A 19,487-nucleotide genomic window follows, 5' to 3' on the forward strand; every position below is an offset into this window, starting at 1 on the left:
CCGTCCGTATTCAACACAAAACGCAAAGCAATGATGGTGCATTCATTGCGCCTAGGAAAGGGCAGATATGTGACGTTTAATATGAATAAAACGGCGATTGAATCGGATTTTACCGATACCCATCAATGCATCGTGATGAATCGCGATTTCACCGATACCCATCAATGCATCGTGATGAATCGCGATTTCACCCGTCAATCGCGTCGTACCCAGTGAATGAGCCGATGCACTCGGATCGCGGACGTGCGCATCGATGTATCGATTAATATCGATTATTTTCCACACCCTTACTAGGTGGTCAGAATTCATCAGTAAGATGCAAAAAGTCTTTCTTTTTAGAGGATAAAAAAATATATATACAAACGGTTTGAAGCCTGTGTTTTGAAGAATTCTTCACTGTCTGCCAAACCGCTGCTTGATGTAAAGTGCGTTGAGTTCACTGCCACCATGAAGAATCATTTCTTTTTTTATTTATTTTTATTTTTTTTAAAATCACAAGTCAAAGGAAAAAAAACATATTTAATCTTGTCACTCATTTCCCAATGCACCACAGTGCAAGTACTGTACTTGTCATGCATGATACTGTCACCAACAATATGGGAGTGCAAAACTTCTCATGGTAAACCAACTTTGCTCCAAACTTGCAAGAACAGTTTACTGACTAAGCCCCATTTCTTTCACACAAGTCATTATCGTACTCTGTGTAACCATGCATGTTTTTCCTTATCCCAGCGCAGCGAGGAATCAAAAACCGTCAGACAATACTCTTTGGCCTTGGATGTACGGTACTATGTGCCCATGTATAAATTAAAAATGCCACGCTTCTCATATCAGAAATGGACTTCAGTCCACCATGCTCAAGTATTCTTCTTGGCGTGGATTCCCTCTAAAATCAGATTTGATTTGATAACAAATGGGCCTTTCACAATATTTATTATATGGACTTATCGTTAAATAAGGAGGAAAATTGACATGATTTTTTTTTTTGTTCCCAGATGGGGGAATTTGATAAATGGTAATTTATTGCGTGTTTATTTATTCAAAAAGAGTGGCGACTGGCACCAGATACCCATTTTGAGTGGCAGAACGGACAGTGAGACCACCCACAGTGCATTTACCAATGGTGCACAGAGAGATTTCGGCTCAATTGACACCGCCGTACTGCATGTTCACACATCAATGTGCATCCTATAAAACTTATTGAATAAATTAATCTTGAAATTAGGAGAGTACTGTATTGATTAGCAGTGATTGGCTGGCAACTGATTCAGGGTGTCCCCCGCCTACTGCCCGAAGACGGCTGGGAAAGGCTTCAGCACCCCCCGCGACCCTAGTGAGGATCAAGCGGTTCGGAAAATGGATGGATTTATTGATTAGATCACTGAGAGGTCAACTTTTTTTGAGTCAATGTTGCTCTTTTACATCTGAAAAATCTCACGGGTAATGAGCATACAAAAACAGGAACAACAGCAAACTAAAACACAATACTATCATTCATCGCAATCGTTTCTGGGAAATTTTACCGTCTGGAAAAATTGTGACAGGCCAACCAATAAACGCAGAACAGACCTCTTCCAAGGCAGAAAAATCTTAATTGGATTAATACCCCCCCCCCTCTCCCATACATTGTGAAATTAACATTATTTCCATGTCTTCACCTTGATTCAAATTTGTGCCAAAATAAAATGGATTCTTCCTTCCATTGCTGGATTCCATTAAGTATTGAACGCATTTGGCATAATTTGGGTTTTTTATAAAGGCTGCAAATGTGTCCTTAATACTTGTAACAAACAGGTGTGCTTTTGTTGTTCAAAGCCATCTCACTGAGCGACACTATGGAGGCGCCTGCTGTCTCTTCTTGACAGCTTGCCGCTGTTTATAACATCCATGTCAGGAAAGTTGTAATTAATCTTAAAAAGCAACCTCTAACACTGACACACCCATCACTTCACATTTGCATGCATACCACTGGCAGCAATGTTCCATCACTCAATAATACAAGCCTTGTCTTAGCAAGCGCTGTTTCAACCATAATTGCTCTGTTTCTTCATTTGTGTCTGTTGTGTTGTGTCGTGACATCAGGCTGCTTGCTGTGCTTTTCCAAGCCCAATTGTTCCTCCCCCCTCTCTCTGCTTTGAATAACCTGTCATGCTGATTGATGCCTGTCTTAGTAGACGACAAATAGAAAAAAGCCCCATACTTTGTTTTGTTCACGTGTTATGAATGCCAATGATTCGAAATGGCCACTGAAGTCCATGCGTCAAAATCTGCCTCATGAATGCGTGCATTGTTCTTTTTACAATAGGGAAGACCATTGCTGGTACAAACCTGATGCTTCATTATTTTCCTGGTCATCTGATCTCCTTATGGGAATTTCCCATAAATATTGCTCAACCTAGACCCGACAAAACACTTCCGCCACACATTTTATCACCTCGTAACCTGTTTCCAGTGTTGCAGAGTCCATTATTATTGCTCACTTGCATAAAGACAATCTGACAAGTTCTTCCTGGAACTCTTTTAATAATGTTATTTTATGTTTATGTAGTTGATTACCTGCCGCATGTTTGTAAAAGTTGACTGCTTGACTTACCTACTGTAACACTACACTATCGATGCTTAAAAGAGACTTGTGTCAAAAATGTGCTCACGAACATTCTGGATTTGGTCATGTGACGCTTGAAATGTCGGCTAGAAGGCGCTAATGTCAATCGCCTGTCTGCGGCCGTTGGCAACGTTGTAACGTTCTGTGGCGCAGAAAAATAGCCAATAATGTGTGGGCGACACCTGTGTGATAACCACATTCATATCACAGCACCCACCAACATTACAACACACACGTTGCTTTTCAACACTTGTGTTGGACTATTCAACAAGCGTGTGGAAATATTTTACGTAAGAGCGGTGGCATGGTCACTTACAAAACCTGTAAGTCTCTCCACAAATGTATTAAAAAGCGCAAATGAAATAGAAACAGAGAAATGGTTTATTGTTTTGGAGCTCGGTTATGACGTCCCGTCTTCCAACATGCTGTGTTCTGACAAACACGATATTACCGGACAGCTCGTCTAAGAGAAATACATGTGCAGGGCGCACACGATGTTATTTAGTAACCTTAATTAAATTAACAAACATTTGAAATGTTCAACAGCTGTATCATAAAATGAGCATTTAAACTGCATGCCTCAGCTGATTGTGTCTGCTCCCCTTTCTGCTTTCACATACGCTTTTCTCATCTTGAGTTAAACAGGTGTGGCAAGGCAACTTTGGGAATAATATTTGCGGCTTGCAAGCACATACCTCAAGTCAAACCTTTCAAACGTCACTGCTTTTGCAACACATTGTCTTTGGCAATGTTCAGCACAATTGACTCCATGATTGTCTTCCACCAGGCTCCTTTCTTGTCATGCAGAATATAATATAAAAATTATTCTGCTTATGTTTTCTCTTTCGCAATCATGAGTCACTACAGGGGTTGAAAGTGGATTGATTCCAAAGTCACTAATTTGGCAACAGCTATATATCTTTTTGTAAACCCACTTCACTCTCTTCATAGCCACGTGGTTCGTACAAGCAGTGCACATCAGTGAAAAAATGCTTTGAACTTCACAAGTCACAAAGAAAAAAACGGTCAAAAATTGAATTAATTAATGAAAATCAACTATCGCCCATCCCTATGTAGTTGCCATGTGATATACGTGGGTTCAATTTTTAGTTCTAGTTTCAACTATCGAAAAAATTGAAGCGGACTCGTATAAATATATCTTTTCCAAAAACACAGAGACAAAAATGCAAAGGTGACTTGAGATACGACTGTTTTGAGTCACAAGCGTGATCATTCAATATCAAGGCACAGCTATACTCTAATGGAAAAAAAAGTTTTCTTCAGAAAACTACAAGAGCACCATTGCACTCTATATTTTGCCTCATTTACTTTTAGACTCCATTAATCAACAATGCTACACAATCCTCACAATTTTGAACGCGGTGGTGACATGTTTTGGCTAGCCAGTGTCTTGTGTCGTGTTGTGTCATCGTGTTTTTTATGCCTATTTTCATCTCTTTTTTTCTCCCTTAGGAGGGGGCGGCATACCCCCCAGAGGCCTGCTTGGCGATGGGCCCAACGATCCCCGAGGGGGCAGTCTGTTGTCGGTCACGGGAGACACCATTGACCCCAAGTGAGTATACGGCGCATTAAGCGGCGCATTAAGCGGCGCACCGAGCGACCACGGAACAATTTATAAAGTGTGCGTGCTTTCGCAACTAGTTTTCCCGAGTTGGCCGGCCAATATCATTCCCTGATAAAAATGCCAGGGGTGGCCTTTTTAATCTTTTTTGTTGTTGTTGTTGTTGCATTGATTCCACCACTAGGGTCAGATGCCTTCTGCTAGTTATTTGCAATTGTCTGCTTCCGTCTAGTCCAGCCAAGGACGTAACCAATTAAAACTTCTGTTTAGCCGTGGCTACATGGGAGCACCTCCACCCCATGCCCAGCCGCCGGTGCACATGGGCCCGATGGGAGGTGTCCCACCACCGGATATGCGAGGCCCCCCCATGGATCTGAGAGGGCCGCCAATGGGCGAACCACGAAACATGATGGGTGACCCCAGGGGGCCTCCTATGCTGGAGCAGCGCGGACCCCCGATGGAAACCAGAGGTCAGCTGAAGCGGCCATGTTGCACACGAGTCAAGAAAATATTCACACCACTTGACCCTTTCACCATGTTACTGCCCTATTGCAAAACGTATTAAAAGTAATTTACTTCGGAAAAATTCTACAATCAACACTCCATAATCACAAACACCTTTTGGTTTATTTGCCCCAAATCTATTGATAATTGAAAAAAGTTGTGTTCCTCATTTTTTGTAAAAATTGTGATCAATGTGTGAAAATTTCAAAACCTTTTCAGTTATTATTGGGGGGGGTTGAAGAATGAATCATGAATTCAATCCAATTTTGAGTCAGGCTGTAAGATGACAATGTGCAAAGAGTGGTGTGTTTTTACGAATGCTTTTTTTTTTTAATTTTGAGGGTAAAATTACTTTAATATGCGCAATGAAGAGGTCTATTTAAAAAAAAAACCATATGTAAGACACATTACATAGTTAATTCTAATTGTACCAATTGTTATTTTGATAGATTTTACACTATAATGATAGCTTCAGACCAATCAAAAACAACAGGTAGTGCCACAAGTCTTTAGTTTGCGGTGCAACTACACAGGGGTTGCTTCGAGTGGAGAAGAAGGCACCATCAGCCAGTTGTGGTGAGGGCAGAGTGTATGCGTTGCTTGGCAAGGTGCCTCGGATTAAAAATGTTGTATAAACTCCAAGCAACAGGATCATCCATCCCCTTTTCTGCTGCTTGCCTCCTCTTCCTCCTCCCACCATCTTTTGCAACAATAAGAGTGATTGATCGTCAGTTCGAGGTGTGCTCTACTTCTCGTCAAAACCAGCGGCAAATGTCTTCATGTTCATTTCCTCGTAAGCTGCTACATCAGCACTTCCGTGCCATGTTGGCCACCGGGGCGCTGTCATCTTTTGCTCTGCTAGATGGACCTTACAGACTGAGTGAATGTGGTGTAAGAAGGACTCAATTGTTGACACCTTAACATGCCGAGAGAGCACCAGGAGACTCAATTTCTGTATTGTTCCAAAAGTAAATTCTTGTTTTTTCACTTAACATTATTCGCGATTCATGTGTGTTTGTGTTTTCCACATCTTCTTCCTGCAGGCCGTGATCCCAGAGCAATGGACGCCCGCGGTCCCGTGGCAGGTCAAAGGGTTCCCATGGCGGGAGGAATGCAAGGCCCCATGCCCCACAACATGGGCCCCAACGCACCCCTGGTTGCACGGCCAGTAAATGTCTCTTTTGCCATCTTTCCTTTGTTTATTGTCCCTGGGTTTTATCTGTGAGAGTTATCAGGTGCAAGGCTGGAGTATTCTTCTGTGTTGTTTGTCTAATGAGTCACCATGACAGGAACGGTGAACTCAACTAGCCAGCTTGCAACCATTAGGATGCTGTCCAAGTGTTTCTTTGAAATACCAGACAATTCATTCATTCATTTGCATCATGTACAACTCACTGTAATGAATGAACCTATGATTTCAATTGGAAAAAAATGCAAATGTGTTAATGTATGTTTAAAATTATTTTACCAGTATTTTTTATATGAATCATTTTCAAAAAGAATTGAAGTTGTTCAGTGAGATACCAACAAATCCAAAAAAGCATTTTTACTCAACAAATGTGAACATTTTTTAAATTAAGGCATACTTAAATGTGTATGTCAAATCGTTTTTTTTAATTTAATGAATATACAATACATGCGTTTACAGTATATGATGTATCGTTATTTCTTATTGTGTAAACTAGCATCAAAGTGTGATATAATGTATTTTAATACTTAAATAACACATCATTTTAATGTTTTGTTTAAACAAATTTTAGTAATTATTTTTTTAGTTAAATAACTCAAATGTAGATGTCTCTAAAAATTTGTCCTGTTTTTCCCACGCATGACTATTCCTCATTCTTTACACACAGTCCTTTTTTTCATAATCGTGGAACGTGAAGTCACACACAAATCCTCTTGTTCTCCCAGCTACGGATATGATCTCGCACTTTCACCATTAATTCTTTCTCGTCTCCTTTGTTCCCGGGAGCGTGATTTAAGCGGGTGACTGGCTTGCATTCACCGCTTCACTCGACCTCTGATTGGTTATCCTCTCGCTTTGTCCCGTATTTTCCGTTTTCTAAATGGTTCTTTTCTCCTCGCCGCGCGTGCTTTCTTCTTCCGATTGGATTTCCTCACTGCAGTTTTTCATTTGTCTCGTCAATTTGTTGACCAAATTGTCAACCAATTTAGTTTTCATTATTGTATCAAGAAAGGACTTCTGTTTTTGTTTTTGTTTTGTTTTCATCTGAAAAAAAATTCGTGACAAAATGAAAGATGAAGGTTTTTCATCAATGAAATTAACACTGGCTTGCTTGACCCTCCAAAGTGAACTGCGTCTGTCCAGCCTTGATATCATGACTCTGTTGATCAGCACTGCAAATGCCCGCCGTGTTTTTCTCCACAGGGTCCCGTTATTTCAGGAGTTCCTCCTCCAGGAGGAGGAGGTGGCGGCTTCAGTCCGGCTCAGAACCAAGTTTCCACACAAGACCAAGAGAAGGTGAGTGTCACTTAGGTCTGTGACACATGTCTTCCTGCCCCAAAATGAAACTCAGGTGGTACCGTTGTCATTTTTGCTTGTTGTACGTCGTCTTTTTCCTGAAATCACGTATTATCCTGAAATACAGCGTTTCCAAGTTTTAAAAGCTCTTGTGTAACGTTAATGTAAGCTTTGGATTGAGGGCACCACATTGTGCCGCCACATCCTCTTGATGCCCCATTTTTGTGTGCCCATTTGCAGGCCGCCCTGATCATGCAAGTTCTACAGCTGACCCCGGAACAGATCGCCATGCTGCCCCCCGAGCAGAGGCAGAGCATCCTCATCCTCAAAGAGCAGATCCAGAAAACCACCGGTGCACCTTGATCGACACCCGGATGCCGTGCATTGGCAGGTAGGTGCTTCATTCGGCTCGTCGCCCCAAAGTAAAGCAAAGTAGGCTCAAAGCACAGCCTCGCACTCAAATCCAGCCGCATATCCCATCACCGTACCTGGTTCATTGGGCACAATCAAGCTGTTTTGATTAAACATGACTTATTTCCCCTCATTACGCCTTTATTCTTGTAAAACTGTTAATTTCAGCTTTTGTCTTTTAAAAGTGAAATTTCACCATCATATTCTACAATTATATTCTATATTATCTGAGTTTATTCTTATAAAATTATCAGAATTCTTGCATGATGTACTTGTTATATTTTATCTAACATTATACCTTTTACAGAATCTGCTTTTTTGTTTAATTCTTGCAAAATTATATTTTTTTCACCCAAGTTTTTAAAGCAATTTTAGTTCCCCCAATTTTTTTTCGTATACTTGGCAAATTTATTCTACTCTTGCAAGTCTTTTTTTTTTTAAAGAACTTTATTCTTCAAAAATTGACGATGACCTTATACTACAGTTTGTCCGTTAGCATAGCTTTTTTTTAGTAAAATTACTTTTCATTGTACATTTTTAAATTTTGTCAATAAATTGACTATTTTCTGAGATGAAAAATTTAATTGTAATTTTTTTTCTTATATACCGTGACATTGTTTTAATATTGAATCCCGTAATACACAATTATCTTGCATTTTTCATAATTTGGATGAATGTAGCTTGCAGCTACAAAAAATATCCGCTGAAGAAATTTAAACATTCTGTAAGAACCCATTACTATTATTTGTATACCGGTAATACAAATCAGATCGGAACTAGCTCTCTGCAAAGTATTCTCCCCTGTGTTCAAGGATAGATAATACCGACTTTCTTCTTCTTTTAGGAATGACAGTCTGACCTCAGTCAAGTTTGCCTCGTCATTATTTTGGATGCTTGTATAGTTTGATTTTTTTTCCATGTCTTTTTTTTATGCAGCCCCACCAAAAAAAAGTGTGAAAACAAACATCACAACATCATCCTTTATTTTTCCTCACGTTTCATGAATAAAACAAAACTACGAAAACATGAGCACTTATCCTTTATTTACCAGACGCATAAAGACAATAGTGGAAAATTAGCACTTGAGTTCTTCATTAAATGGAGTTTAAACATAACTGTCATTGGCTTCAGGGAATGATTAACCACAGGGCCCATGCCTTTTTTTCCCAGGTGCGCGTCTTCCTTCATATTTACAAAAAAAAAAACCTCCCAAAAAACAAGTTGCCTAAGTTTATATTTACACAGCTCTGAACATATGTCAAAATACTAAATTGGGAACTTTTGAAAACACAGGTAACTACTATGATATACATGATATATATATTTATATATAAATACATGATAAATGTAATGTACAATACAAAATGTAAACAAAGGAACGATTGCAACATTTGGTGTGAAAGCGCTCATTGCAAAAATGAAGCTCAGGGCTCAAAATGGCTCTTTGGGAAATGCTTCAATGGGGTTTTGTATTTCATTGAGCAACAAATAGGCATGCCAAAAAGGTGTGTGTGTGTTATATATATGTATAATAACATTGGGGAAGATATTTTTTAAATTAGGTCAGACAGCTGATTTTAACATTTTGGGGTGCTGAATCCAAAACTGAAGAAAACCCCTGAAATCAATGTGTATGTATGGAAATAAAACACAAAGATAGAATAGTTACAAGCTTTGAAAACTTTTAAACAGCAGCATAAAACAAACTAGAATTTACAACCCATGGTTACAAGGTCAAAAGAGAAGTTAGCACTAATCCCCTGATTTCCTACTATGCTAGCTTTCTGTTTGTAGATATTGATAGTACTGACCTACTGTCAGCTGCACACACCTCTCACTGCACTCTCAGTTGTGACGAGTTGTCACGCAGCTGAGTCCATTCCTAGTCAACTTGTCTTACTAGAGCAAGTCATACTTTTTGAATCGGCATAAAAATGTAACTCAACAAAATTGTTTTTCAAATTGTTCCCCAATTTAAGATATTGTTTTTTTTTCTTGTAATGTATTGCTTTTTACAGGTAATTTTCTCATGTGTGCAACACTTATTTAAAAAAATGTTTTGCTATTACAACAGTAAATGTGCAACTTTTAGGTTCAACTTCACTGACACGATTTTGTAGGTTTTGTAATAAACATGCATTCATGAGTTGTTGAAGGAAACCCTGTTCTTTAAATATGTGCACATTTTTACTAAACCATCAAGACCAGTGGTAGAGAGACAATAGGGAGAATTCAGACTAGTGGAGCAACATGCCCAGCATTGTTGTCAGAATTATTATTATTACTATTCTTATTTTGCGTGCACGCTTTCAACACGCATACGTGCCTTAATTAGCAATAAGAAAACATTTCCCCACCAGGTCTTCCCAAAAGGAGACTGGAAGGAGAGTTTTTTCCCCAGCTCAAAAGTTCTCTTTGTTGAAGTAGAACTTTGTCTTTCGCGGGTCCACCTCCGAGTATTCGGCGCATTTCTTTTCCAAGACTTTCGCCAAAACTGCCGGGCCGCACAAGAATGTTCCCACCACAGCCCTGAAGATGAAATGCAAAAGATGACCTTTATTTGTCCCACACTGGGGAAATTCGCAAAAAGATGGGACATTTTTGGCTGTTTGAATTTGTTTGGTATTTCAGAGAGGGAAGATAATTGTCTTACGAGGGATTCTCCTTGCGGACTTGTTCAAACTCCTTATTCCAGTTGGGTCTTCCATAATGAGTTTTCTGTTTGAGTCCTGTGATCACATCAGTCTCCTCGTCAAAGTGCACCATGGCATGATTGGCCTTAACGGGAACAGGAAGACATTACGTGAAATACAGTAACGGCATGTTCCAAAGAACATTTTTTTCAGATGAAAACCGGTCTAAATCTGAAGTGCTGTTCCAATGTAGTGACATGTAGTGGTGCGGTCATTTTTTGCAGTCAGCGCTTTTCCTAATTAATCAGTGCAACACTGGACCAACTCCTATTTCCATGACAGACACACCCATGAAACCAGTCTTCACCCCACACAAAACATCCCAAAGTAAATTTGAGAGACTGCCAAATGAATCCTCACCCCCAAACAAAAATATATACATGAAGCTCTGCAATTTAGAGCAACATAGTTCCTTGGCACAAAAGTAATACTTTTATAGCTTCCAGAGGTTTGGCCTGAGCACAAAAAAATAATTTTCCAATGTATAATCTGTGAGTAGAATATTGCGGGTATGCAGGGAAACTGCGGTTAAAACCAAAACCAAAAAAACTCATTCAAAACAATCATCCACATACGCACTTACATGACTCTGATCCCATCCGGTCAGAAAGAGCTTGTAGGTGAGGAAATCCCCAATGCCCCTCTCCTCCATCTCCCTCTCTTGGTCTTGCAGGAGGTCGGCAAACCACTCAAAAGCATTTGTCTCTCGGCACAGCCAGTAGAAGTAGATCTGGAATGAGGGAGTCAGAGAGAAAACCCCCCACAAACAATAATGAAGCGCTTTCTCAAAAGACTTAATGAGGATCAGGGTGTGTTCAGGTTGGCGGGTTACATTACTTGGCTTCATTCAAGTGAGGGAAAATATCAGTGTGGGATAAACTACGGCATTACAAATTTAAGTGGAACAAGGATGGTCATCATTCAAGATATGCTATGAGTGCCTTGAGAGAAGATTAATTCATTCTGTGACCATGCTCATGACGCAAAACATTCATATCCCAAGTCATGTTTTCCCATTGAGCCGAATGCAAATGTCATGAATCTGTTCCAGCGTCCGTGCACCCTAAAAAATATATATATTAGCATTTAGCTAGAGGACTGAAATGCTAAGCTATGTGGTTGTTTTAAATGCACATGCTGTAATTGTCTTCATTTTCTGTTTATTTGGAAATTAAAGTTCAATTGAAGCCTCCTTTTTGAAGAAAGCTTCACTTTTTGCCAACGTGCTCCTTATTGTAAAGTGAGTTGAATTGACATTTGACATGATTTTTTTTATACACTAGCAATTAGCGCAGTTCAAAGTGCGTCCTTGCACTGGTTAAGACTAACAACATGGCTATCAACAGAGAAGAGCTTGTTTTTCAAAAGCATATTCAGTGCTTACACTATTTTTCTTAAAATAAAAAATGACGAATGGCTTTAATGCCTGTTAAAAAACAGACTACGAGCAGAATCATTACCTCATCATTGTTCCTCATATGAACGAAAAGAGATTGGTGCAAGGCAGTACTAGAGTAAACAGCGCTACATTGTTTCTGATCAGTTTGACTGTTCATTTTATGTGATATTTTTCAAAAATTCAGGATAGTGTTCATATACATGCTTTGACCAAAGGGAGATTTAGAGGAGGAAACGCCTATCAGTGAAATATATACTGTATATATATGGAGGGTTCCATCCCAAATCCAGCACCCTGAGACTGTACGCAAGCCGAAAGGAAGGAGGCCGGGGACTAGTGAGTGTGAGAGCCACTGTCCAGGATGAAACATCCTAGCTCCATGAATACATCAAGGAGAAGGCTCCAACGGATGACGTACTCAGAGAATGTCTAGGACAATGGGGAACAGTCGATGAGGCGCTGGAAGAGGGACCATCATGGGAGGACAAGTCCCTACACGGGATGTACTACCGGACCATAACTGAAGTGGCCGATCTCAAGAAGTCCTATCAGTGGCTAGAGAGGGCTGGCCTGAAGGACAGCACAGAGGCACTCATCCTGGCTGCTCAGGAGCAGGCCTTGAGCACCAGAGCCATCGAGGCCCAGATATACCACACCAGACAAGACCCAAGGTGTAGGTTGTGCAAAGAGGGACAAGAGACGATCCAACACATAACTGAAGGGTGTAAGATGCTGGCAGGGAAAGCCTACATGGAACGCCATAACCAGGTGGCTGGCATAGTCTACCGAAACATCTGTGCGGAGTATGGACTGGAAACCCCAAGGTCAAAATGGGAAACACCTCTGAAGGTGGTGGAAAATGACAGAGCGAAGATCCTGTGGGACTTCCAGATCCAGACTGACAAGATGGTAATGGCGAACCAACCAGATATCGTGATCATAGATAAAGGGCAGAGGAAAGCCGTAGTAGTGGATGTAGCGGTCCCAAGTGATGGAAACATCAGGAAGAAGGAACATGAGAAACTCGAGAAATACCAAGGGCTCAGAGAGGAGCTGGAGAGAGCCTGGAAGGTAAAGGTGACAGTCGTGCGTGTGGTGGTCGGAGCACTCGGGGCAGTGACCCCCAAACTAGATGAGTGGTTGCAACAGATCCCGGGAACAACATCGGACATCTCAGTCCAGAAATGTGCAGTGATGGGAACAGCAGAACCCTGCGCAGAACCCTCAAGCTTCATGGCCTCTGGTAGAGGACCCGAGCTGAATGAGGGACGGACACCACCCGAAAGGGGGTGAGACGAGGATTTAAAAAAAATATATATATATTTCTATACACACACACACTGGGGAGGGTAAAAAAAGCTTTAGATCTTGTTTGATCTCAGGTGAAATATATCAACATCAAATCCCAGAAGTGAAAAGCAAAACAAGCCAAACTTGTTTTGACTGTCATTTTCTTGTCTACCAGCCAAGGGAATGAAAATGTGCCCTGCCCTGAAATGTACTGGGGGAGGGGGGGATGGTGCCTGCGAATGTCAAACGTTGTCTCCCAGTAGACCAGTTTGACATAATGTGAGGCGTGTGGACGTGCCAAAACTTTCCGGTTGATAATCAAAGCAGAGACGTGTCAGTCCACATGACAGGCACAGCTTTTGCCTTAAAATGACAACAAAAGCAAAAACCATGCAGCGTTGTCGTGTGATTGCGCGTTACCTTTCGTGTGCGCAGCCCTGGGTTGGAATCCTTGAATTTGTACCAGATGGACTTGAGGATGGAGGCGAAGGGGGTGACGCCAATTCCCGCCCCCACCAGCATGGCCACCTCGTAGTCAAACACGTCCTCGCTGGCCGTACCGAAGGGTCCGTCTACGCCCATTCTGAAAATATGACAGATGCAACTCTGCATTAATGTGAATGCTTGACTCAGCTTTGGTAAATATTTTGAAACACAGAGTGTGTGTATTCTCATCCTCAGCATTCACGCACAAAAATTTTCAACAAGTATAATAAGAGTGGATGTGAGACGATATCATATTAATGTGAACAACTACCAGTAGTAACACAAATTCATTGCTGATGCAATGTAGCATAAGCGAAAATTCTCTTCAATTGCGTTTCTCTGCATTGGTAAATGGTTTGAGGCACACCGGCATCGCTGTGTGGATGCAGAGAGACGAGCATTTCCACAAACGATTTTTGACACAATAGCATTAATGTGAGTGCCTGACAGTACTACCACGAATATGGTTGATGTTCAGCTTGACTGTGAATACTTTCTTCTGCTAGCATGAGGGGGAATACGTTCTCACAGCATTCACATCACACGAGCAGAACATTTGAACTACCGGTACTAGAACTGACTTGGGCCCTTGCGCGCCCTCGGGCAGCTGCTGCATGATGCTGATGAGTTTTTCGGTCCAGTCTCCGGCCGAGCGGATGTGCACGCTGAGGAAGTCCTCCTCGGGGGCTGAGGTCATGGTGAATGGGTGCCACTCCAGTTGCGAGATGGCCGGGCAGTTGAGGAACACGTACTGGCCCACCTCCATTTTGAAGCCCTTCTTGACCAGCTGCAACTCCAGCACCTTGGATGGATGCATCACGATCTAAGAAAAGAAAAAAAAAATCTTACAAAAACAGGCGAGCTCAAAAGATACTGCCCGGAACTTCAGTAGAAACCTTACCTTTCGGTATTGGACTGTCTGCAAATATCGGACTAAACGCAGCAGCCGCTCACACAGGTACAGAATCATCGGACCGATCACCCACATCCAAGTCTGGGGGAGAAGTGGGGGTATAAAAGGAGGATGGTTAGCAGCTTTGGCCTCAAGTTTGTTCAAAAAACAATAGGAGTTGATGCATGCCATCATTTATTGAGCCATGGCACTTAGTTTTTGTGTTAATATTGCACTTGCTATTGGAGAAAATATAGTGATGGAGTTTATGCATCATAATTTAATGGTGCAATAAAGTTCATTGTGCTGCTCCTCACGGTATGCCCACCTTGATCATCAGGAGACAGTATACTGCTGTATACCCCTCCCATCTTCCCTGTTCACTGCATGTAAGCCTCAAGATTTGTTGTACATGTCTTTTAAATGTGCGCTGCATGTGCCCGAGGTTTTCTCTCGGCTCAAACCATGCTTCCATTCAAGGAGAATGGTTAGACTCGAGTCTGATGTTTTTTTTCCCCCCCTCCTCTTGCCACTCGTTTTCATTTCACATCTAAGATATCGAGAGCTCGACAGCAAAGCGTCAGGCTTCCCGTTCTGTCTCCCTCTGTTGGTCATTGTTTTGTTTAAATTCCTCTGGATGGGTTGTAACTGGGAAAGTAAATTCCTTTTGCATACTTTGCCAATAAATCTGATTCCGTTGTCTCCAAAACAAGAGACTAACCTTGGGAAAGCCCCCTGCAAACTGTGGGATGGGGCACTGGGGAATCCTCCCCCACTCGTCACTGCGGTCCTTGCAGAGAGTGAAGTTGTGCGGCGGGCTGTCTTTTTGACTCCTCACGATGCGCCTGAAGGGGACGCGCCAAGAGTTGATGGCAAACAATCGAGGCGAAAGCGAGGAAAGGGGGACATGGCGGGCATTCTCCTACCCGGCGCCGTGAATGACGAGGCCGGCGAAGAAGATGATGAAGAGGTGGTGCGTATACCAAAAGACCTCAAAGTAGCTGCGGCGGATGACCTCCATGGAAGACGTGATAATGAGGATGAGGCACAGGGTTATAATGACCCCTGTGATGCCCGCAATGGTGGTGAATACCAAGTAAGTGGGAATTTGCTGTGGATCCTGACACACAAAAACAACTTCAGGTCATTTGTGCCAAGCTGGCCAATTCATTAGGAACACCCATACAAGCAACAACGGCACACTCCGGCCTTTGTAAACTAATGCTCAGCTTTTGTTGATGCTGCCATATACATGCAGTATCAATTCAACACTCTTATTGTTGTGTGCCTGTGGTTTGCAATGGTGTATACACTCACACACATTTTATATAGATATAATTATTAGTTTTAATCATTTAAATCCCATTATACACATGCTTACACGCACACCTAAATTTAAGCATGCCATTTCTGAATCCCAATTGCCTGAATTTCCCACACTTCCTTTAGAGTGATATAGAGGGCACGGAAACATATTTGGTTCCTTAAACCACTCAACACAGAAGTAATTAATCAAAATTAGGGAGAAGATGACTCACTAGACTTGTTATGCGAATGGGGTTGAGGTAGGTGGTGTTTTTGGTGTCGGCCAGGTTGGACAGTGCTGTGCTGAGATCATCGTAAACGCCTTGTCTGCTGTTGTTGTACCACTCCACGTTCAGGAGATGAGCGATGACGTGAACCGCTGTAGGGAGACGACACAGAGAAGCCACAGGGGTCAGATATGACACATGACGCAGTCCACACTCGAGGTACCAAACATGTCAATACGTTCATTTCTGTGACATATTATGATCGGGCAAAAGAGCTGGAGTGGGGTGGAAACAGGTCTCAGTTGGATACCGTGCAGTTATTCACCACTAAAGCAATTGCAAACACTACAACCACAATAAAGTTAGTCTCATAGTTTAGTTGCTGGCACCTATCCCAGCTGACTGAGCGGCAGGCAGACTACACCCTGAACTGTTCGCTAGTCAGTCGCAGGGCACCTATAGAGACAAACGACCATTCACACCCACATCGTCACTGAGTGGGAACCGAACGCTCCCCGCAAACAAGTCCGGCAAGTTTAAATTGTACATTTATGACCTCTGTGTAATAGGACTCAGATTGATCACATTTCAGCATTTTTAAGGAAAGGAAAAAATATATACAGTGTATATATATATATAAACATGCAGTATTTTTTATGATTTCACAAAAACATCAGGGTCCTTCATGAGTGCACTTCCCTGATGAAGCAAAACAGGACACACCTGATGACTTGTCATGGTGAGGAATTCAATACACAGACACTCACAGTATCACAACTCGTTTCCCATAACCTAATCATCTGTTATCAGTACACCTGAGACGCGCCGCGCCCCCTTTTGCCACAAGCTCACCTGTCATCAGGGCGATCGTGTAAGCCACTAATTTGTGGAATTCAATATTTTTGTCCAGCTGCTTCCTCAAACTACGACTGCAACACTGAATAGGAAAAAAAAGCACAAATATTTAATTTTGTTAAAAGCTACTACTAAAAAAAAAACATTCAGGAAAAATCATCATCATCATCATCATCATCCTAATACAAAACAACACCTGTGTGATGCCTTTCCGGACACCCAAAGATGCATGGCACGGAACTGAAGAAACATTTCATGGATATAAATAAGGTATAACAGAGTATACATATTCAGTGGTCCCTTCAAATAAGAGTAACTTGACTTGCATGTTTTTCAAGGTATGAGCCATCGTTTGGATTTTTATTTTTTATTTTTTGCTTTGACTTACAAGCATACATTTTAGATATGAATACTGTACAGACATGTCCAGCTCCGGGCCTGGAGGGCCACTGTCCTGCCTGTTTTCCAGCTCTCCTGCCTGCAACACACCTGATTGAGATGATCAGGTCATCAGCCAGTTCTGAAGCAGCATTAGAACCATCCTGATGATTTGAATGAGGTGTGTTGCTCTTGGGAGAGCTGGAAAACAGGCAGGACAGTGGCCTTTGAGGACCGACTTTGGACACCCCTGGTATAGAGGCATTGAACTCAACTCCCTTCACAACAAATCGCAATTTGGTAGATAGTTCAGCAATTCTTCTTCTTCCAAAAAAGAATTTAGCTGTTTCGTGCAAACAAATTGAAATCAGGCAGATATTCTTTATCCTCTTTGATTAATGACCAATATTATTACAGTTTACTTGATACTGTAATAGTCTTCATGTGAACTGTATCTGTGTGTCTGTATTATACTGCACCCAGGTGGCCAAGGCACCAACACCAAAAGGCGAACACAATTTCCACTGAAGCACGCAAAAATTCCTTACATTTTATTTAATTGTTATTAGCCTCTGTTTTTTTTAATGAACAATATTATGGAGTGCTATTTTACTACTGAAAACAAATGTTTGTAATTTTTTGGGTGGCGTCAAAACAGATAAATAGCATTACTATTCATTTCAAATAGGAACGATTATTTACGATCGGAACATTTTTGTTACGAGTGTCATGGAACAAATTAAACTTGTATATCAAGGCACCGCTGGATGCAAGTTCATATATTGATTTCAATGGAATCAGTGGGAATAAACATTTTGGTTCTATTAGTCAGTATCGGACTATTGAATAACAAACAACTGTTTAAAAAAATACAATTTTACAAATTACATTTGGATTCATCCATGTCGTCTTATGACAAACAACACATACTTTATGCTCCTTAAGTTTCTGAAATGTTATGACTCAGGTTTTTAAAATGAGTCTACATTTCCAATTATTCCCAAGTGTACCACTTGTCCAAAATTACTGCCTAGAAATGTTCCTTCCATTCACAAAACAGTTTTCCTTGCAGGGGTTATAGCCCTTCTCCTGAGAAGAATAAATATATATATATATGTATATATATATATATATTTTTTTTAGGTGCAAACGCAAACTTGAGAGACGAACAAAAAGGAACCACATCGCCTCTGCTGCCTGAATGCTAACATACAATGGGAAACTCCATAGACAAACAGGCTAACAGTTAGCATTTATGTGGTGTCGTGTTACCCATTATGCAACTGATACCTGAACACACATTGTAATGTAACATCAACATGTATGATATTAATCATGTAGTCTAATAATCTAGAGTGTTATTTTTATCTTTAAAAAAAATCACTGGGGGGGGCTGGGACAAATTAATGCCATTTCCATTCATTTCAATGGGGTAATACGATTAGAGATACAAAACCCTTGAGTAATACGCTTGGTTTAGGAACAAATTATACTCAAATCTCGAGCGGTCACTCTATTTATCGTTTCATGTATGGGCATTTGAATGTTAGGTGTTTTGAGGCTTTTTAAGTTCCCCCACCCTTTCATTGCAAGTAGTAGTCTTTTCACACAGTCATTTATCTCTTACAATTACATGGGACAAGCTCTTAGACAGGACAAGACACTGGAGATACTCATATCTGCACATCTTACCACGAGGGAGCCCCGAATGAGTGACAGCAGGTTGCGACACACAGGGAGGAGGATCAGCATACAATTGAAGTTCAGGACGGCGGCGGGAGCCCTGGCCCAGGCCAGAGCCGACTGTAGGTGACCCCACAAAATGAAACAAAACATCATGAGTCTGTCAGGGAATTGGATGAAGTGTATGAGTATACATATGTGTGTGTGTGTGTGGGGACGACTTCTGAAGGACTCACGCCTAAGAGATGGCGTGTGTAAAAGAACTCATCCCCCACATCATAGACGAGATAAAACCATACAAAGAGGAAGATGTTGATGCCCATCCATACCACCTGCAAAATATGAAGATGGTCAAATACGCTCATTTATGTCACCCGTGGTACAAATGTGAAGCAGCTCACCAGTGTGACACAGGTAACACCGTTGTTAATAATCCAGTTGGCCATGTTGAACACCTTCAATGAGATTACACAAGGCGCGACATCGCCCCTCTTTTAAAGGCTGCAGGCTCCTCCCTCAAGCGCCAGTGACCTGGCACACAAGGAAGTAACACCAATTTACGAACGCACAGAAATGTCATGTGGAATTGAGGAAGCTTGAAAGGTGCAGTATTCCCGGGCTGAAGGACTGCATTCCGATCAGCCAGGAAGTCCGATAGCAGAGAAATGAGGAAGTGTGAGAAACCTTGATGG

General features: G+C 41.5%; 2 protein-coding genes across 3 annotated transcripts in view; one reads left to right on the forward strand and one right to left on the reverse strand.

Moving 5' to 3' along the window:
* The window catches only part of cstf2 (cleavage stimulation factor, 3' pre-RNA, subunit 2), a 20,713-nt gene extending 12,102 nt beyond the window's left edge, over positions 1-8,611 (forward strand). For both annotated transcript variants that reach the window (XM_052071056.1, XM_052071065.1), the window contains 6 exons: positions 4,079-4,178; positions 4,458-4,657; positions 5,735-5,859; positions 7,084-7,176; positions 7,417-7,567; positions 8,432-8,611. In XM_052071056.1, coding sequence (XP_051927016.1) covers positions 4,079-4,178; positions 4,458-4,657; positions 5,735-5,859; positions 7,084-7,176; positions 7,417-7,539 — 641 coding nt within the window. In that variant the 3' untranslated portion in view covers positions 7,540-7,567; positions 8,432-8,611. The remainder of the gene's footprint in view (positions 1-4,078; positions 4,179-4,457; positions 4,658-5,734; positions 5,860-7,083; positions 7,177-7,416; positions 7,568-8,431) is intronic.
* On the reverse strand, positions 8,610-19,365 carry nox1 (NADPH oxidase 1). Its single transcript, XM_052071043.1, has 13 exons — positions 19,197-19,365; positions 19,032-19,127; positions 18,805-18,915; positions 16,732-16,816; positions 15,886-16,031; positions 15,274-15,467; positions 15,069-15,192; positions 14,357-14,449; positions 14,037-14,278; positions 13,390-13,552; positions 10,864-11,010; positions 10,241-10,365; positions 8,610-10,116 (listed from the first exon to the last, which is right to left on the reverse strand). Exons 1-13 carry the CDS (start codon positions 19,239-19,241, stop codon positions 9,990-9,992), a joined length of 1,698 nt encoding a protein of 565 aa, XP_051927003.1. The 5' UTR covers positions 19,242-19,365; the 3' UTR covers positions 8,610-9,989.
* Between the last annotated feature and the right edge of the window lie 122 nt (positions 19,366-19,487).

Source organism: Hippocampus zosterae, chromosome 1 (assembly GCF_025434085.1).
Source record: "Hippocampus zosterae strain Florida chromosome 1, ASM2543408v3, whole genome shotgun sequence".
Classification (NCBI taxonomy): Eukaryota; Metazoa; Chordata; class Actinopteri; order Syngnathiformes; family Syngnathidae; genus Hippocampus; species Hippocampus zosterae.

Coding starts and splice junctions, on each gene's coding strand:
- nox1 (XM_052071043.1), bottom strand. CDS start 19,241: ATGGCCAACTGGATTATTAACAACGGTGTTACCTGTGTCACACTG. Junction 16,032..16,731: donor CACGATCGCCCTGATGACAG/GTGAGCTTGTGG, acceptor GTCTCCCTACAG/CGGTTCACGTCATCGCTCAT. Junction 13,553..14,036: donor GAGGGCGCGCAAGGGCCCAA/GTCAGTTCTAGT, acceptor TCATATTTTCAG/AATGGGCGTAGACGGACCCT.